The 20810-nt window shown below is 38.5% G+C and overlaps 1 protein-coding gene across 8 annotated transcripts in view; it reads left to right on the top strand.

The window, feature by feature from the left end:
- The window catches only part of PTPRK (protein tyrosine phosphatase receptor type K), a 380307-nt gene that overhangs the window by 294152 nt on the left and 65345 nt on the right, over window positions 1–20810 (top strand). For all 8 annotated transcript variants that reach the window (XM_041469934.1, XM_041469932.1, XM_041469928.1 and 5 more), the window contains exons 9-13: window positions 4276–4385; window positions 5572–5773; window positions 8668–8773; window positions 15534–15807; window positions 18655–18691. In XM_041469934.1, coding sequence (XP_041325868.1) covers window positions 4276–4385; window positions 5572–5773; window positions 8668–8773; window positions 15534–15807; window positions 18655–18691 — 729 coding nt within the window. The remainder of the gene's footprint in view (window positions 1–4275; window positions 4386–5571; window positions 5774–8667; window positions 8774–15533; window positions 15808–18654; window positions 18692–20810) is intronic.

Raw genomic sequence — 20810 nt, 5'->3', positions numbered from 1 at the left:
GTGAATAACAATTTATTTTTGACTGTGACATAATTTAATGCAAATATATTGGTCTAAAATGAGTTGGTGTGATGTGAGATTGATGGTTTGTAGTTTCATTATGCATAGTATTTATAAAGTCCATCATCTCACATGCATATAGAAAAAAAGATTATCAGATATTCACTATACGAATATATAGTTTTATTAAAAGAGCTCTGGAGATGCATGTAAATTATGAAACAAGAGTTTGTGTTGTTTGCACTACACCTTGCTGAGATTCCTTTTGAATTTGTTTTATCTTACATTTTCATATATATGCATTTTATGTTTGTATACTTTTTTACTACGTTTTGTTTTGCTTGTTTTGGTTTGTTTTTGCTTAAATTCAAAACCTCTTCTGATATCCTTATAGTTAAACCCACCTTAATTATTTCACTTCTTCAGAAAAGTGTAAATCCTGACTTGTTGGAAGTTTAGCGTAGAATAATGCATGGGAAAGAAAGTGTGTTTACTGTCGCTGTCACTGAGAGATAGTGGGGTCTCCCTTCACAAGGTCAGCAGACCAGAATCTTTTTCAAGAGTGGGTGCTGGGGCCAAAAGGTCTGAGTTCTGCTCCTCTAGCAGCCACTTACACTTTTTGAATTATTCAGATGATTATGTTAAGTAACATACTTCACCTCAACACACTTGTAATAGTCTCGTGCATTTTGATTTAAGTGTAAACTGTCTGTAAGTAAGGAAAGAGTGAGAGCTTGTGTAGGAAAAGAATGGGAGCTGGGAGGTCAGCAAAAATGTGCTGTGGGGAGTGATGGAGCTTCTGGAAATGCTCACACAAGCCTGAAGAAAGCCTTTGCTGCTGTTTCTGAGGAGTTTTCTGAATGCTATTATCAACACAGGGATGACATTTACCTGGCTAGTTTTGACCCAAGTCCTTGCTAAATATCATACAAAGGTGTATTGGGTCTGGCTGAGCTGGAGCTCATTTTCCCTCAGCAGCCCTCCCAGTGCCGTGCTTTGCATTGGTACGGAGGAAGGGGCTGATAACACACTGGAGTTCTGGCTGCGGCTGGGCAGGGCTGGCACCGCATCAGCGCTGACTCCCAACGTTTTCCCCACAGCAAGAGGCTGGGAGTGGGATCCTGGGAAGAGACACAGCCAGGCAAACTGATCCAAATTAACCAATGGGCTATTCCATGCCATATGACGTCAGCTCAGATGTAAAAGCTAAGGGAGGGAGAAGGAATGGAGTGAAATTCTTTATTTTACAATTTTTGCTTTCTGGACCAACCACTGTACATGCTGAAGCCCTGCTTCCTGAGAAGTGGCTGAACACTGCTCACTGGCGGGATGTAGAGAATACATGTTCCCCTTTGCTTATGCATGTGCAAACTTTTGCTTTTTTGGATTTTTTCCCTCTTTAGTAATCTACTTTATCACAGCCCACTAACTGTTTTCCTTCTCCTCTGTCCTGCTGGGAAGGGGAGTGAGAGAGCAGCTTGATGGTCACTTAGCAACCAGCCAAGGTCAATCCACTGCAAAAGGGAAGACTCTTAACACGCTTTTGGAAAGGTGAAGTTTAAGGCATTTCTGAGGTCCTTAGAGACTTGCTGGGAGTTTCAGGGAATAGACAGCAATGGCTGCCTACATGGAGAAATGCAGTTTGAGTCTGCAGGGTAGTGTTACCAACAGGTTACCTTGCTGTTGTTCTTTTGTTGGTGAGGGTTTTTTTGCTGGTTTATGGATTTTTTTACTAATTTTGGCCTTTTAAAAATTTCTGTTTGTAACAAATACTGATCTAATAACAAAGACATAAAAGAACATACGAACGTGATAAGGAATTATTTTCACTAACCTGAGGATATTCTGTTCTTTAAGCAAATTCTCTTACTCCTACTTTTCTCTCTCTCCTCACTTCCTTTACCTTTTTGGTAAAGCAGTGCAAATAAAAGACATTTTTATTTTTACTATGGCTGAACTTCAAAATGGAAAAGAAAAAATAACTTCAGACCATCAAAATGTGTCCTTCAAATTACTATTAATTTATATTCCTTTTTTTATTTATTTCTTTGTTTTAATTCCAGTTGAGTTCTCAAATTATTTAAGTTTAAATCCCTGACATTAATTTTTATGAATTTGTGGGGATGGATGGGGTTTGTGGGCATTACTGTCCTCTTTCTTTTTCTTTATGGCCTTTTTGAACTGAGATTCCAAGCAAGTTGTTCATTGCTGTGATATCTTCTGTTCTTGTACCCTTCCCCTGCCAGGGGGAAGAGAAGCATGAAACTAACTGGGATCACATAATTCCAGTCACTTTAACATTGCTTCTGCTGCCTTAAGCCTCAAACTTTGTATAGCAGGAGAAAAAAAGAGTCATGGAATGAGACAAGCCTAGAGGCTTCTCCCACCTTAGTGTTTAAACCAAAGGTGTAGGAGGATTTATGCAACCATCAAATGTAGAGCCCTACACCCAGTTTCAACTGAATATGAAACATTTCTTTTTTAAAGCACCACACAAAAAGTATTTTGCATGTTTTTGGGCAATCATGTCTGTTTTCTTTCAGCCTCACACACTTTGATGTGGTTTAATGTCAAATTTCATACACTGTGTACACGCCCTGGTGGGTACCCGTGTTCTTTCCCAAACACAGATGTACACAAAAAAAATCGTGTATGCATCTCCCAAGGAAAATGTCACGTGCAGCAGGGTACATTCATACCTCTTGAGATGTAAGAAAATACTGTAGGGCATTCCCAGGAAAAATGAAACATTGCCTACAGGAAGTCTCTCAATGTCACAAACAGCACAGAGGGGCTGTCACTGCATGTCAGCCTTCATCCACTGCCTGCTATATACTGGGACCCTGAAGAAAAGCACCAGCCTGTGATTTTAGTTAACTTCTCCTAAGCCTTCTTATGACAGTTAGATAAATGTGTTCTGCAAAGCTCTCACCTATTTACTTCTGGGCTTTTTTGACTACATACATTTATTATTAATGTGCCAAATTATGTTGATTGTACTGAGGGTCAGATCATCATTTATAGTTTGCATGTAAACTGAAATAAATTTCACTGATGTGAGAGACCACTCGTTCTTTCCTGCTGCTAGCACAGCACCTGGCACTTCCTTTGATCCACTGGATTTTAATTTATTTTTGCTCTTTGTAAAATTTCAATCTGCTTTGATAATGAATATCCAATGAGTGTCATGCATAAGGCTCACTGAAAGTTGCATTGAAGAAAATAGGCTTATTAGAAGGAGACAGAAATATATGCCAATATATTAAATAGAAATGACATTTTAGATCGAAAGACTGCAAATCTGAACAACCTTGTCTCTTTGAGGGGGGAAGGTGTTTCATTGGGTTCAGAGTTTCTCCAGGCAGTCCCTCATGCTCACCCCCTCTTTAAGCACGTGTGTATTCAAATCTAGGTGAGCTACTCTGATAAAAAGGAATTGTATGTGTAGGCAGAAATATCTTGTAAGCTGTAATGGGAGATAACTAAATGCTTTTGCCCGGTGTCGATGGGATTACCGGGTGCTGTGAATCACTTGGGCAAAGAGGCCTGAGGTGACATTTCAGACTTCTTATTACACCAGGGATATTGGTTCCATTTAAAAAAAAAGAAAGTAGGGTCATCTTGGTGTTGTTCAGTTCAAAGCTTTGAAAACAGCTCTTATTGGAAAGATTTGAAATAAGCAGTCTTGATCCTTCTGCATGTGAGGTCAAAGGCTGAAAGAAATGGCAGCTAAGCTGGTGTGTTTCCCGATGTTCAGCCCTCTCTTTTAAATGATGATTTCTTTTAAAACAACAAATCATAAGAAGATGTGATTGAAAACTGTTTTGTAAGAATTTATCTCCTTTGGAAGAAGCTGTGTAACAGAAACTCTGCCTTGCCTTTGATTTTTTTCCATTTGAAAGAATTTTAGAACCGTGTAGTCCTTGTCCTAAGATATGCTTATTACAGAGTTCAGTGATGTTCCCTGAAGTTGTAATCTGGCTTGAACTGTTTCCCCTGGCTATACGATGAGACAATTTGACTTTGCATGGAGTTTTGAAAACCGTATGTGGGGATAACGTTAATGTTTCAACTTCATGCTCTCTCTGCACTGCAAATGACAAAATACACTTTGAAGTGCTTTTTCACACACTCTACCATTGCCTTTTGCATGCAAATGAATATTAATAAAAATAGACCCGTGCTCACTTTTAGTTTTAATAGGATGTTCTGTCATCTCTTTAGTTTTTCTGTCTCTTGAATTTCCTATTTTTAAAACTTCCATTTTGTTTGTAGTGCCAGGCCCTATACCACCAAAATCAGTGAAAGGAACTCCTTTTGAAGATAAGATCTTCCTCAACTGGAAGGAACCTGTGGATCCAAATGGCATCATTACTCAGTATGAGGTAATCATTGAACACCTAACAAGCATAGGATGGGGCTAGGGAGTACATCAAGAGAGGTGGCTGACAGTGGGTGTTTATGCTCTTTATGCAGCTATTCAATAGTATGCTCCTTTCATTTACATGATTTTCTGTAGTGGTTAGATACTCAAAATTTGTAATTATGATGCATATGACTGTCCATCCCTGTCAAGGGCCTTAAATATCTTCTATTGTTACTCTATACCATTCCAAAGCCATGACAGCCATGATCTGCAAAATGTTCTTCATTGGAAGAAAAGGTTGTATGAAGAGTAAGATGGTTGTTAAATTTGGAGCAAAGTTTTTTTTAGCTTTGTTAGATTTTTAGATAACCTCCATATAAATACTGTTTAAAGCTCATATTTACTTTATGAGCTTTCTGTGGACCTCCACAGGAGGTTAGCAGGTAACACAACCTGATCTGAGCAACAAACACCACACTTTCCATTACTCTTCTTTTAAAGGAGAAAAAGATATAACTTTGCATATTAATGAATTATAGGAAGGCAGATGAACAAACAAAACAAAACCCCTTAAAAATTATTTATTTATTCATTCATTCATTCATTTCATGTAGACTAAATTCACTAGATAGTGTGAGTTAAACCAGGTGGGCAGCTCAACCCCACTCAGCCATTTGCTGATTTCCCCTCAGTGGAATGTAACCGTGACATTTTCCATACATAAACTATGCAAAAACAGTTGATGAATGGGATTAAAGCAGATAAATGCTTCCTTAATTTTTAATTGGAAACAGATGCAAAAGGCAGTGGATTAACAGTGACATTAGCCCTGACAGAGCAGCTACAGAGAAATCAAATTGTGAATCTCAAAGTGTTCAGTGGTGATTTTGTAGCCAGCAAGGGAGTGTGTCATCCAACAGCAATGATGAAGGGTGCCTGCACAGCCTTTCAAGTATGGCAAACTCTTCAACAGCATACATGAAATCCTCATTGGTTTAGTGCTGAACTTGAGATTGTTGGGTTAATGCTTGGAATCAATGACCTTAAGGATCTCCAGCCTAAATGATTCTGTGATTCTGTGGTATCCCCAAGATAAATGGGTAACTAGATGAGCATGTCTCTTTTGCTTCCTTTCCAGCCAAGCTAATGTAAATCCCTTGTGCCAAAACTTTTAAGAGTTGTTGCAAAAATTATTGTTTCCCCAGGTGAGCTATAGCAGTATACAGTCATTTGATCCTGCAGTTCCAGTGGCAGGACCTCCACAGACAGTATCCAAGCTGTGGAACAGCACACACCATGTCTTCTCTCACCTGCACCCTGGTACGACTTACCAGTTCTTCATACGTGCAAGCACCATCAAAGGGTTTGGACCGGCAACTACGATCAATGTTACAACCAATATCTCAGGTAAAAACAAACAACAACATAAAGAAAAAACAGGGAAGGGGAAGGGGGAAATGTCTTTTGAATATTTTTGTATGACTTGAGAAATTGTGAAATGCTTAAGAAAACCCCCACAAAAAATCCTGCCATGTTAAGAAATTATGTTGCTAAAAATGTTTCTGGGTGTACTCACCACAGGGTAGCATACGTTCAGGGATAAATCCTTGAATGAGGTGAAAATTGCTCAGCTGTAGTTGTGAACTGTTTTTTCTGTGTAATCCAGTAGTTTCATCCAAAGATTTTGAAGTGCTGTGTAAACCTTAATTAATTAGGCCTGTCAACACTCCACAGGTCACTAAGAACTGCATCTGTTTTGCAGGTTAGTAAAGTCAGGTGTAGAAAATTACTGACTTACTGAAGGTGACACTACTTAGCAGCACACAGCTGTAACAGGGTAAGGGCAGTTGGGACAATGTGTGAATTGTTTTTGTCAGATTCACATAGGTCTGCTTCCTTGTGCCTTTATTAATTTATTGCAGTGCACCAACTTTGACATTATTTGTCTTAATAATGCACTGTAAACGTAATAATGCACTGACTGTTACATCAAATGAAATGTTTTGGTGTTTTTATTTTTTTAAATTTCAATTTTATTCTCAAAAAGTAAGGTAGTGGCTTATGCAGTTGATAGTGGAAGGTAAGTGAATGCTGTATTCAGAGAAACTTGATTTTGTGACATGGTGACTTTAGAGCTTGGCAAAGATCAAAGAAGTCAGCCATTTACAAATTTAAACAACACAAAGCAGGATATTTTCCTCATTATCTGTCATAATGAAACTCAGAGTGTCCTGTAAAGAGAAGTTAATAATGTAAGAGAATGCTATGATTTAGAAACCTATGATTTTTGTGGGAAACTCTTCACGTTGTCTCCTCACAGTACATGAAAGCACACACATAAATCAGAATGTGAGAAAATTCAAGGTAGAGGTCCTTGAATTATATAGCAAATGAAATGCTGTAGTTGTCATGGCTAACTGGAACAGTTTGTGGAATTCCACCCCAGCACATAAGCACTAGCACTCCTCATACCACTGTCCCTTCAAAACAACCCAACCAATGCACAAAAAACACCAAATGATGTGTTCTCTTCTGTTCACGTAGCTATTAGATTGTTTTGAAGTCTGATATTTTAGTCAGATTGTTTTAAGGGTTTCTTCACAACAAATTCTGGTTCATAAATTTTCAGATATTGTAGTGGTGTAGTCCTTGCATACTTGTCTTCTCACCTCTTAGTAAAAGGGAAAGAAAAAAAGGTATATATATTGCTAGCATGTCTGATATTCCAGTATTTTGCAAAAAAAAAGTTCCTCAACGTGCTCGGATTTAGGACTACAATGAATTCAGGCTTCTTCAGATATGCCCTCTTTTTCCACACAGAAATTTTGGCAGTTTTGTCCAGAATCCAGTATAGCACAACTTTCTAGACAGGGTATGTATCTTGTTAGTTAGCAAGACGTGCTAAATGCTAGGAAAGCTCAAAGGCAGGCTGTGACACCCCTTCAATCTGAACTTTAGCCTGTTCTTCTTTCCATCTTGCTTTATGCTGAACTGTTGTCTAGGTCTGCTCTGCATGACTGGTACTCTATATGGAGCAATGCATGTTTCAGAAAATGCTGACTTTAGTTTAATGAGGGCTGAAAGGATTCCTTTTAACTAAGCTTGCAAGTGGTTACTGTGATTCTAATGAACATGGTGTAAGCAGTAATTTTAAAATTAACATTAAATGAACATAAAGTCTATAAAATATTATTTCCTGAAATAAGAGTAGGCTTTGTGTTCATCTAGGATCTAGGACTAATGAAGCAAGGCATTTAATCTTTCAAAGCACTTCTATCTATTGATATAGTACTGTAAAACAAATTATTCATGTCCTGTTAGGAAACAGCTTTTTTTGAAAGTTAATTTTGAAATATACAGGCTTCATTAATGGTTTTATAATGATGCAGCCACATATGTATTTTTAAAAACCCACAAACATGCAGATAGTTTTCAAACTTATGAAAAATTAGTAATTATTAGAAATCCATTCTTTTCTAATACGCAGAAAATCCTGTTTCTTTCCTTGCACTGGGAAAGTGCACTGAAGTCAGCAACAGTATTACCAGTGAGGACTGTAACAGGCAGCAGACTAAAGCTGGATGGTTGAAGCAATTGCCAACACTAGCCATCCCACCCACAACAAATATTGCTGCCATGAAGGCATGACAGTCTGACAGCCCATTAGTGAATCAATTCCTGAACTACTTCGGTTTTGACTTTGATTTTGTTCTTTCATAGTGGTTTTGAAGCTGATTAATGAGCAGCTTGGCCGTCCATTGATAGGAATAGGCATAGGAATGGGTTCCCTGATCCAGTTCTAGCCCACAGATGCATGTCTGTGTAAGTCCAATTTTCCTGAACACTGGTTGGTATTAGCATTGTTTCCCATGATGCTCAAGAAGAAATATGAAAGATTCTTAAATTGTTCAAGGAGGATGGTAGAGGCTGGGTCTTTGGCATGATGACTGTAGTTATTTGTAGGGTAGAAAAATTCAGGCAAAAAATGTGAGGTTTTTTGCAGTTTAGGGTTTCTTGTCAGTCACCTCCTTCCTCTATTTCTCTCCTTCTTGAACAAAACTGTTTCAAGTTGAGAGGTGTCATGATTTGATCAGAAGTGGTTAGGGATAGTGTTATCAATTTTTCATTAAGTCCCATTCATGCCACAGTAAAAGATTGTGCCTGACTGGAAAAACTGTTTAAAAATACTCACATGGCTGATAAAGATTGTGTCTTTGTTCTATATCCAAGAATCATAAAAGTTCTAAATATTTTCACTGATTTGTTTCTTGTTCTTTTCCTTCCTGCTCAACATTAATCAGCTCCCACTTTACCAGACTATGAAGGAGTGGATGCATCTCTCAATGAAACTGCTACTACAATAACTGTACTCTTGAGACCTGCACAGGCCAAAGGTGCACCTATCAGGTAAAATAAAAAATCAAGAAGAGTTAATTTTTTAGTTGAATGTTTGTTGTGTCACTGTATATAGAGCTGTTCATTTCTGAGTGACATTCATTTAATGTCACTATTTTTTTTTCTTACCTACACCTAGCTTGTCAATAGATGTGTAATTAAAAAAAATCCTGGGGTTGGCAGGTTTTGTTTTTTTTTTTTTTAATGTAGTCACAACCTGAATCATTCAGCTATCTGACCTGTTTGATATAGGGTCCCCAGAACCACCTTCTAGCCATTATAATTTCATTTTACTTTCTCACACTGCCTCTGAAATATGATGCTCAGAGGTGTTTGTGAGAAAGTAGCTTTCAAAATGGCACTTCCTCTCCAGTGCTTCAAAGTCAGCTACTCTATAGCATATGTGTGTGATTGGAAAATTGTAAGCTGTGGGGAAATGGGAGAATAATAGTGGTGAATACAAACTATTTGACCTTTTTCTTCTGAGAGCACTTCTTACTTGGATTCATGTAGCAAGCTATTAAATTTTATTTGGCATGTCCTCTAATCGTATTAAAATGTTTCATTTATGTTAACTTTGAGGGGTCTTTCCCTTTCTGCTCTCTGTTGAAAGATAATTTAATTTTGTTTGCAAAGATTAGTCCACATCCTGATCTTTACTTCTACTTGTTAGTGTAAAAATTTTATGATATTATTTGATTCCATTTGTATTTTACTAATGTAGCTGCATCAGCAATATTCAGGGGCAGGGTTGACTAATTGGGGGTTAATTAGCTGCTGAGCATCAGAAGGTTTTCATGTTATTACTCTTGTGACATTTTAGAGAAACACAGGCTAATGCATTTCATTCTGTGTTACATTAAGTCCGCTATCAAGGCTCAGCTGATGCCAACTCACATGCCCGAGCCCTAAAAGCAGAGGAAAATTAACTGTTTCTTAAGTCTATTTCCATTAAGAGGAATGCATGTTTTACATGAGTGTTGTGGGGGGACGAGTCACATACCTATATGCATTTTTATGTGCTTATCATATGATCACTCTTATGATTGATATTGTCAAGTTATTTATTTATATTCTGTCATAGATGGGAATCCAGATTCATCTCCTTTATATGAGATTTTGATGTGTTATATTTAAAATTGAAATCCCACATATCATTCATTTCTGAGAAATTTCTCTGGGGCAAACCTAGGACTTTTGGGGAACAGGTCTGCTTTCAGTACAGGGCTTGGATTCTTAAAATAGGAGTATTTTTAAATTAATACCATGGAATCCAGACTTGTAGTCTGAAAATGCTCCCAAATCTTAAACTTGCTTCACTGTATGCCTTTGTAGGTGCTTTTAAAGACTTCCAAGTGTCCTGTGTTGTCCCTAATGAAAGCTTTTAGGAAATGTGATATCTGTCTCTCACATTATCCATGCCACATCCTTTCAGTCTTGTGTCTGGCCACCTGAGGAGCTGAGGCAGATTCTTGCCCAGAGCATGCCTTCTGTACACCACTGACATCCACTGATGACAGTGGAGCACATCTTCTTTACAGCAGCTGCTCCAGGGCACTCCTGTGCTGACAGCAGCAGACTTCCACCTTCAATCCCACCACACATCTTCAGGGGGTCAATCTTGGGTCCTGGGTTTCTCTCTTGGAGGGGTGGTATTTTGTGAGCTGGTAGCATGATGGGATGTGGCTAGAGAATTACTCATGTGGCTAGAAAATTACTCACTCTAGCTCAAGAAGTTTTGGTTTCTCTGCTCTGTACTTGCAGACGAGGAACTTGCTGCAGAGTAAACCTGCAGAGTAAACCTGACGTTTATTCTGTCAGCTTTCCTCACAGCATCCTCAGTCCAATGGCATGAGCTTGTCACTGTGGCTTATGAAGATGGCAGAAAGGACCTGTGCACTAAACATTAATAGATGGTTTGGTAGTGATAGTTTCACAGGGTATTAGAAACTGTTGTTTGACTGTGTTCTCAAAAAAGCCTACTTCTTCCTTCCTTTCTGCCATCTTCCCTCTCCACTTGAGTTAATTTCTAAAACCTAACTTCAAGTTTCTAACATCAAGAGGCCAAGGAAATAAGTCCTTTACCTTAACTGGAGACTTGGTCTTTATTCTTAAAATCAGCCAGGTGTTTTATTCCTTATTTGGAATGAGAAGCATTCTCCAGGGGAATGCAGAAGACATGGTGTTATTGCCTTTTCTGAAGCTATGCATATTGCAGTCAGGTACTTTTCAGCAGCTTCTTAATAGGGAGATAAATGTAGCACACTGAAATTCTGAATTGATTCAATGCATTTTGCTAAACTTTATGATATATTTTAGTGAAGCTTCACTCCATCCATACTGCAATTTTGTTTCCTCTAGAAGCTGGATTGCTGCCATAATGAGTGTTACTAGGTAGGTGGGGAAAAAATGGATCACCGTGCCTGCAGCTGTGATGGAGTAGAAGAGACTCAGATGCTGTTCTTTAACCTGACCCTGAGGAATACAGCTGGCTTTTTGAAAATTTTTTTCTACCCACTCCTGTTATCTCTATAGCTGTGGATGGTCATTTCATTTAATATCAGTCGGTTATTTTTTTTTTAATGAAAATAATAGGAAAAGGAAAAAAATAGGGAAAGAGAAAAAAGTTTAGTCTGATACTATTTTGCTTTTACAAATGGATTAATGCTATGATCAGATTTCCATCATAGCCTCCCCATCAGCACAGCCCCTCAGCAAGCAGATGTTCCTTATCTTAAGTATAATCTATGTGCTGTATTTCTTTAAGACACTGCCTGGCTGCCCTAGTTGTCACAGTTTTAACATGACTCTAATCATACCTTCACTGTCAGGTTTTATTGTGCAATCCCTAGCATTCTTTATGGCCTCCTGGAGTTTTAAAACAAAATTACAAACTAGAAATGCAAAGGCAGACAAAGCTGGATGGCTCAGGCTCACTTTGAAGCATGTATAGTTTCACCATCAATCTTGTGGATGAGACTCCAGTCAGTAGAATCAGTGGTGCTTTGGTGATTCATTTGAAGATGTGATTTGTTGCTGTAGTTTTTCCTGAAGGTTCCTAACTGAATACCAGAAAAACAATTTTTTCTTTTCAAATCCTACTGCAGATGAGAATTACAAAGAGTGTACATCAGATTCAGAGTAAATTTTTAATGATTAAATTTATTTTATTTGATTGTTAAAGTGCTTTTCTTGTACTCTCTTCAGAAGAATTAGGTTGTTTTCATTTTGCAGCAAGATTAATTAAGGGGACCATGGCAGGGAGCAACTAAAACAATCATCGTCAATTAGAATTCCAAGAGCTGGGGCTGAAACTTGGGCTCGTCAGTCAGTCTGGTGCTTGTCAAAGGAGAGGAAGATGTATCTCCACTAGACACATAGAAAGAAATGTCTAGCAGGTATTTAAAGTCTAGTCAGAATAGGGCTAAAGTAAGAACAACATTCACCACTGTCATATCTCTTTGGGAACCTGAATTTTCAGGCAGGGATAAAAAGGAAGATGTCGTCAGAGACCTCCTTCACCTGTTTGCACTTGTCTTGGTCAATAGCAAGGTACTGTATGGGTTTTCTTAAAAAAAAAAAAAGGTTTTGTCATGAGAAATAATTCTTTTATGGAAAATTTCAGCTGAGGAGCTCTTCAGCTTCTGTATCCTCAAAATTTCTCTGCTTACCTGGCTGTCTCAGACAACTGTTCAGCCTTTATGATCCTGATGACTTATGTAGCAGGTTCTGAAAGTTTTATTACTCTTCAGAATAGCTCAGAATTTATTTTAGCCATCAAGAAGAAGGAATATTGTCATCTAAGCTTTCCACTCCTCTCTTTTTATTTCTCTATTTTAATCCTTCTTTGCTGTATGGAAAAATGCTATTGTAGGAATTCCCTTAGCTCCTGTCACAAAAAAAGCTCTCTCAATAACTGAATTCTCACCAGCACAAAAAAAAACCCAAAAAAAAGTATAGAAAACCTAAGATAATTGAAGCAAGGATTAGTTGTATGTAAAGACACGGGGATAAGCAGAGTACATAGTTAAATTTTCACTAATGCCTGATATCAAAACACATTTGCAGCCAGTGAACACCCCACTTTTCAAGTTGCAAATTTAGCTTTGACTTGTTACATGTGACAGCAGGGTGTCCTTTCCGAACATTGTTATGTCCACAGACTAACAGTGCTGCTCTGGAGCCACTGCAGTGTTTTGTAAATGGCTTTAAACAGATGGTATCACAAAGGGCCCAGCGGTAAATGACTGTATTCCTCCATGTCTTGTTAACCCATAATGCTGCATGAAAAATACTGTCAGATCACCTATCTAAAGAGGATAGGCAAATCCTTTATTTAAATGTACTTAGTGAAACTACATTTTTTAAAAAATTAAAAATAAAGCTTTTTTGGAGACTTAAAACAGTTTCTGTCATTTACTAAGTATAGATGACTACAATATGTAGTCATATAGTCAATATCTGTGTCTTATTTTCCACATATTGTAGATTTTCGTATGTAGGGGTACAAAAAGCACTTTTGGAATATGTTTTATATAAGTTAATTTATTTGAAAGTTTTTCAGAACTTTCACATTTTATTGTGGTCTCATGCTTAAAATTTTGCCATACCTTTTATATCCCATCCAAAAATCAGTGTTCTTTTAAAGAATGCTATAAAAAGAGGCTTTTAACCAGTTTGATTCTCATGCCCTTCATCTTTGATTTTTTGTTTTGGTCTCCAAAGAGACTTGACCCTTAAAAAGGAAATGTGCCTTGAAATGAAAATACCCCATTTATCCCTTATTCTGTAAAATGGATGGGGAAAGAGGGGTTGATTTGGTAACTGTGGTGTGTCTCATTTTCGGAGCTGTGTGACAAACCAGGCTGTTCCAGGGGACTGTTGCCTCTGTCACATGCAGGCATTGCGCTGTCCTTCCCCTGTCCCTGCTGGCTTTCTCCTTTGAAGCTCCCTGGGTGTCACAGACAAGTTTCCTGCTCTTCTGTCACTTCTGAGAGCAGAATTTGTGTCTGTCCCAGACCACTGGCAGCTGATGAGAGAAGACTGCAGAATTCAGGCAGCAGAGACGTGGTGTTTGTGTCCCAGGGATCTCCAGCTGGTTGTCTGCCCAATTCTGAAACCGTGTTTTTATCCTGCCTGAGTCCAGGGCCAGGCCAGGGAGGGAATGAATACCAGTAGTCATTTCTTACCTTGGAACATTATAAATAAAAATTTAAAAAATATTTTTTCTCCTGTCTAGTTTTTAAAATATCAATGCTTTTGGGGTTTTTTGCTAATACATTTATTTTGAGGCATAAAGAAATATGCTGGATATACAGGGCTTTTGTGTAAGTGATTTGTTGGTACAGTCCCCACTAACTGGAGATGGTTAATACATGGAGTTTATCACAGAAGGTGATGTATAACTGAGCTCAGTTCATGGTCAGTTTATGAGAAATAAATATCCCCAGGTCTAACTTTTTTTTTTCTTTTTACATTCTTCTTTCTACCTGGACTTTCAAAACTGAGATTACTTTCTTGGGCACATTGAAATGGAAGAAAGAGGGGTTCCTGCCTTAATTTTTACATGCTAGGAAAAGGGGATGCTAACATCTTCTTTCAGCTTAGGAAAGACTTGAAACTAATTTCCTATTTTACTTCTTCTCTTTCTTCCATTCTCCAGTATCATACTTTATCTCTGCCACTGCAGTTATTGGGTTTTCTGGGCAGCAGTAGCAGAGAAAATTGACAAAATAATTTAATGCTGCTGCACAAATTCTGAAAGGAGGAGGACTGTCTTTGCCTTCAGAGTCCTTGCAGCAATGCAGTGACACTTTGAGGACTTGGTTCAGTTTTACCTTTTCAGTTTAGAAAGCTTTATAACAAACCCAAGACAGACAAGTCTGCCAGTTTAATTCAAAAGCTTCAGGTTTCTTGTCTACATGCCTTAAAATCCCCAAACCTCCTTTTTTTCTTATAAAATGAAGGATTGCCTTCTGCTCTCACTATGTAAATTCTGTACTTCTGAAAAGCAGAGGAAGCTGATAATGAGCTGGTAACATCCTGCAGTTAGGTAGTTCCTCTAAAGAAGAAAGAAGAATTATAATTACCTGTTCTATTTTGGGCAGGTGATTTTGAAAAGTGACCAAGCTATGATCCATTTCAACAGAGGTATTGGAAGGTTGAGGTAGTGTTTTCATGGGCTGAATACTCTCAGCTTCAGCAATTCATAACATTTTATCACTGACAACTGTAAAGGAATGAGGCAGTCTATTTCAGTGGAATGGACAGATTTCTGTCCATCTGTGCTTGAATTACAGCATGTCACTTGTACTTTAGATCTGCATAGCTCTGAGCCAAGATAGAAGCCACAGCAAGGTCAAGAGGTGGAGAAGCCTGTCAGCACATTCTGTCTCTAATGATATGACAACTGCAAATTGGTGCTTCAAGCACAGCCTGGAGGCAGCCATTATGTTGGGTCTTGAAGCTCAGCTTTCTCTAATACTGTTTCAAAGGAGAATGCTAACTTCAGATTGCTTCCAATCAGCCAAGAGTTTAATCTGTTGTAGTTTAACACATTTTTTTCCCCTGTTTCTTAAAAAAAAAAAAAGGTTTTAAGGAAAGAAATAATAAGAGGTCATGTATGGATTTCTATTGTTGTTTTTCATGACAAAAAAAAAAAGGATGCTGCTTCTTTCCAACAGCTGAAATAAATATCTTTGCTGTATTTCCAGCCTTTGTTTCTTCTCTGCATCCATCTCCTGTCTTGTCATTTTTTCCTCTGTCTCACCAGTGCCTACCAGATTGTTGTTGAAGAGCTGCACCCGCATCGAACAAAGCGAGAAACTGGTGCCATGGAGTGCTACCAAATCCCTGTCACCTATCAGACTGCCCTTAGTGGAGGCTCACCATATTACTTTGCTGCTCAGCTGCCCCCAGGAAATCTGCCAGAGCCAGCCCCCTTTACTGTGGGTGACAACAGGACGTACCAAGGTTTCTGGAACCCGCCGCTGGCTCCTCGGAAAGGCTACAACATCTACTTCCAGGCCATGAGCAGCGTGGAGAAGGCAAGTGCTGACAACACCTTTCTCCTGCAAGGAGGCAAAGACATGCCTGTGGTGATAGCTAGGACTGCTGGAGTCGGACGTGGGAGGTGCTGGCAGTGGCATGGCTGAAATCCCCTTGGTGCTGTGACAGCATGGCAGTGTGCCATTCACATTTCACATCAGCCTCGTGTCATAGAAACTGCTACTAGATGAGAGTTTAATGCACCTCATAGTAATTGTCTGAGGGAAGTAATTTCAGGACTGTGACTGTCTCCTCAGTAAATAACATCTGCAGTGCTTTCCCCAATTCTCAGTACCTGCACTCTTCAGAAGATTAAATTACTGCAGGATAAAGAGAATGGGAGCTGCTCAGTGGGCTAGTAAAACATTGCAAACATTTTAAGACTCTCACACTGGACATCAAATAAAAAGTAAACATTTTCTTGAGCAAAAGTAACTGCTGGCCCACCATGAGTTCGAGAGTCTTTCTGAGAAAGTGTACATCAGTTTGCAGCACTGCTGTGCAGCAGAATTATGGCTATCATTCACCTTGATTACCTCCTTGGTGTTTCTTTTTAACTCTGCTGTTGAGTGCTGCTACTGGCTCTGTGTGCATATGGAAGGAGGAGAAGTGTCAGGCAGAGAGGTTCCGAGGTTCCAGGTGCAAAGAACTGTGGCTCTGCAAGCCCCAGGCTGTTGCTTTTGAATGGTTTTTCCTCTTGTAAATGAAAAATGAGGGAGAGGAAAAGGATTGGTGAGAAGGAAAAATATGGTAGACAGAGAAGCTTTAGGTATTTAAAATTTAATATTTGGATATATAGTTTAGAAAACTGAAGTGTACAGGCAGTTAAAACAGGAGCTAGAAAGGCTAGACTGATAATCACAGATATCCACCAGAACCACTGGAAAGGAGCAGAAGCAGTGCTTACTCTTCCTTATGCTTGGGTCACTCTGGTGACTAAACAAATCCTTGCTAACAGGCAAAGCCTTGGAGTCTTTTGAAGGAAATCTCAACCTTTACCAATGATTATGAAAATTGGATATGCATCAAGTCAGAATGGGTAAAAATGTGTTTGAAAACTGGACCTTTTTTTCTCATTCAGTAGACCATTCCCTCTTTTCTGTTCTTATTTAAAGACCTATATGAAGTAAACAAAGCAAAATAAAAGGTGACTGCTAGACACCAATCCATATTTCCCTCACCTGCTAAAAATAATTCCCTTTGTTTTTGTGGATTTTCAGTAGACTGCATTGTAAAGAAAGTTTCATTCCCTCAGGTAAAAAAAAAAAAGGAGGGAAAAGTAAAATGAAAGTACAAAATATATTTAGATATTTATTTTGGCTTTTACATTTTGACAGATAAGTAGAAAACGAGAGAACACAGTATTTTTTGCTTAAACTTGATTTCAGTTTGTGAGAGATTTTAATCCTAAAACTGGTTTCTTTGTTATGTTTGAAACTTTGGATCAAATTTTTGTTCCTACAAGGATTTAGGGGGAGGTTTTGAAGGGAACTGCAGTACATTCTGCTAGAACAGAGATCTAGTAGTTGTAAGATAACATCTGAACTGCAGAATATTTAAACAGATGCTTTGCTGTAAACCAGTGGGATCACCAAAATAGGCAGAGGGAAGTAAAGTAGGCTCTGAAGTATATGGTAGGGTTGAGAGGAGGTTACTCTGTGATCCTCGCAGACATATTGCACAGAAACAAAGTAAATCCAGTAACTAGGGAGAATGGGTAAGATTACGTTAGTAAACTTTGTGGGCCTTTCATTTTGATTGAAAAATTGTCCTTATTGAGCACCTACAGTGCCTCAACTTAGAGTTTTGCTAGCTCTTTACAAGCTGTGTTTACAAACTGGCATCTATGTATTTTACCTGCTGCTTTTGAATCTTGAAGAGGAGACAGATGCCAGGGGATGTATTCGGGGATGGAATGCTGAGGGATGGAGGACTAGAGTAAGCATATTTTATGGAGTAAAACTGTCATTATTATATTTTCAAATTACATGCTAATATTGTTTAGAGTGATCTAATACCTAATGCTCACACAACTTTGTGCTATTTCAGTATGTTTTCCTTTAAAATGACTGCACATTGTACAGTAAGGTCAGAAACCCCATTTATGATTGACCCTTGTCAGTTCAAGTTGTCCAAACTGTGCACAACCAAGTAATTTCTCTGTTCATTTGTTTTAATTGCTGGCCAAACTTCTGAGGGGAGAGAGTAGTAAATTACTCAGAGATTGTCTTTTCACGTGCAGCACATCTTCTGAAGCACATTGCTGTCAAATCACTGTCTCCTGGGCAGACAGTATAGGTTGTAGATTAACATATGTGGAGGGATAGCTGAGCTGCATCTGTGCTTATTCCTCACCCAGAAGCATGAGGGAGCATGTTGCTCGTGTGCTTCAGGTGACTCTTTAAGAGGGTCAGGATGTAGCAAGACATAATTTTGGAGACAGTGCTGAGCAAATGTATCTTCTTTGCTGCCCAGTGCTGTTTCAGGTCAACGCAAGCTCTGGATTTTTGTGCTGTGACATAAATAGAAGCACCACTCCTCCCTTTTCCTCCTGCTGCATCGTCTCTTTGTATTCTTGTGGCATGATTTCCATTTGATTTTAATAACCTGAAATTTTGTTATATTTGGGCTGTCCTGTACCTTTTCTCCCCATTATTATCCTGGATAGTGCAGTCCAATCAAGACAAAATTCCCCAGCCTCCACCCCTGCTAAGCCTAGAGCCCTGAGCCAACTCATTGGGTTGTACCAGCTGACCAGTAGATCTAAGAAGGTGAATTTATGGAGTGGGGAGGGCAAGAAAAAGCCCTTGATCTGACTGTTTTCTTTACTTTTCTTTCCTTAACAGGAAACCAAAACTCAGTGTGTTCGAATAGCTACAAAAGGTAAGAGGTTTGTCCCCACACACAAGGTAGCTTTTTAAATGAATCGTGGTGCTGCTATTAAAGGTTCAAAGCAAAGCCAGTACTATCCCTCTATTTTGAAGCACTCAATTGTGTTAAAATGTAATGGTCTGCTGCTTTTTATTCTTTGGTTTTGAGCCAAGAGAGTACTGTTCTAGCAATACACAGAATTTCGATAAAATAAGGACGCCTCTTTATTCCTCCTTTCTGTCTATGGCTTTCAAGATCTACTTTTAGAGTGCTGTAGCATTGCAGGCAGCAGATAGATGGACAGGAGAGAAGAAAGTGCACATGGGCAAACTGTCTGTTAGACTAACAATTATTTTCAAGCAGGGGTGGAAATGATTTGAATGAAGGACATGACAGTTAATTTTCCTAAGTAGGAGCTCCAGTGTTAGCGAGACGTCGGGGAGGGTTGATTTGAGCAAAGCTTCTCTCTGACAGTGAGTTGCAGGACTAAGGCTGACTGCATAGCTGGGAGAATAAATCATGTTGACCCCATATACAGCAGGTTAATCACATACTGCTCACTCAAAAACGTTGTTTCATCTTCAAAAGAGGACTTAGTTGTTCTGTTTATTGTTATCTCTTGCTTTGGCTGTATTTATAGCCATTTGTTTTGGTGGCTTGATTGTGCCGACATGAGAGTTGTTTGATAGACTCTGGCAGCTAAACAAGCAAGGAGCTTACAAATGCCCAAAGAGTCTTCTGCAGAGGCCCAGCACTTACGTTGTCTCTTTCTAATTGCATATTGATATTCAGCATGAAAACAACTTTAGATACGAGGAATCAGGTATTAAAGTACTGCAGAGGCACATCAGCCCCATTTTTTTCAATAACTTCCCTCAATTTAAATCTTGTTGAAATGAAAAGGTGATGTCTCTAATGAGATAGTAGCAATCAAGTGTTTCTTGAGAAATCGGAAAAAAAATGTACTTCTTAAGATGTGTTAGCATTTTCATCGAGGTAAGCTAATATAAACTGGAAATTAAAACCATGAGCTAAGTCTGTTGTAAAAAGTATATCAGCATTATGTTTCTTATGTTTACCTGGCAATATTAAATGTTTGAATTAAAATATATTTGCATAAGCAAATATTTATGTACCACAAGCATGTAGTATTTGGGTCTAGGGAAAGTTTTGAAAGGCTCAGAAATAACTTAAAGTATTGCAGGACTGTGGAAGAGGAAAACAATGGTCTCTCTCATCATAAATTTTCTGGATAGTAATAATAAAACAGGAAGGGAATTCACCTGTCATATGAGGAAATTATTTTTTGCTTAACCACATGCATTACCCCACTCTCAAAGCAATGTTCGTGGTAGCAAGAGACCTCTTGGTGGTTGCTTGTACACCTTCCTTCCTCTGCTGCAACAGCCACATTCCCCCTGATGGCTGTAGTCTGAAAGAAAGGCAAAATAAGTATGAGGTTTCTTACCTTTGTGCCTTATATATTGCCGTTGACACTCTGATTGAAGGCGTTTTCCTGAAGTAACTGAGTTGCCTGATATATCAGTGCTAAATTCCTTGAAAGTGGACCTAAAAACCAAAGAGTTTTCTCTGACTTATTTTAATTGCTGGCCGTGAGGGGGGGAGGCAACATTAGGAACAAATGCTTTCTCTTCCTCTGCAGGAATGTATTTAATAAGGAATCATCATTTCAGAGTCATATTGTGTCCATTGTGTACACATTATGTACATTCACATTTCTCAAATGAATTATACTGGTATTCTAAAGTATTTTTTCAAAGTTCATACTGATTTTTTCCCCCATGTTTTCATCATAATAGTAATACCATGGTATGTTGTATTCAAAGAAAAGTATACTTAAGTATACTTTTAAGTACTGGTCTATGTATATGCTCATCTGGTTACCCTGATTTGTTTGTTGATTTGTTTGTTTGAGTTGCTGTAGTGTGTAAGATCACATTGAATTGTTGGTGTAGGAGATGTCTGGTTACATTTGTGATATTTTCATAGGGAAAAAGGGAGTGTCTCGCCTTACCTAATGCAGTCCAGTAAAGCGAACATACCTGTTTAAAATCTGGGAAATTGTCTAAACTATGTATTCCATTATAAATGCAGTGTGTAGTTCTGTGTC

The sequence above is a fragment of the Pyrgilauda ruficollis genome, unplaced genomic scaffold, assembly GCF_017590135.1.
Source record: "Pyrgilauda ruficollis isolate IOZ18807 unplaced genomic scaffold, ASM1759013v1 scaffold24, whole genome shotgun sequence".
Lineage (NCBI taxonomy): Eukaryota > Metazoa > Chordata > Aves > Passeriformes > Passeridae > Pyrgilauda > Pyrgilauda ruficollis.
The sequence above is the reverse complement of the archived record's forward strand: the minus strand, read 5'-3'. Positions and strand labels throughout refer to the sequence as shown.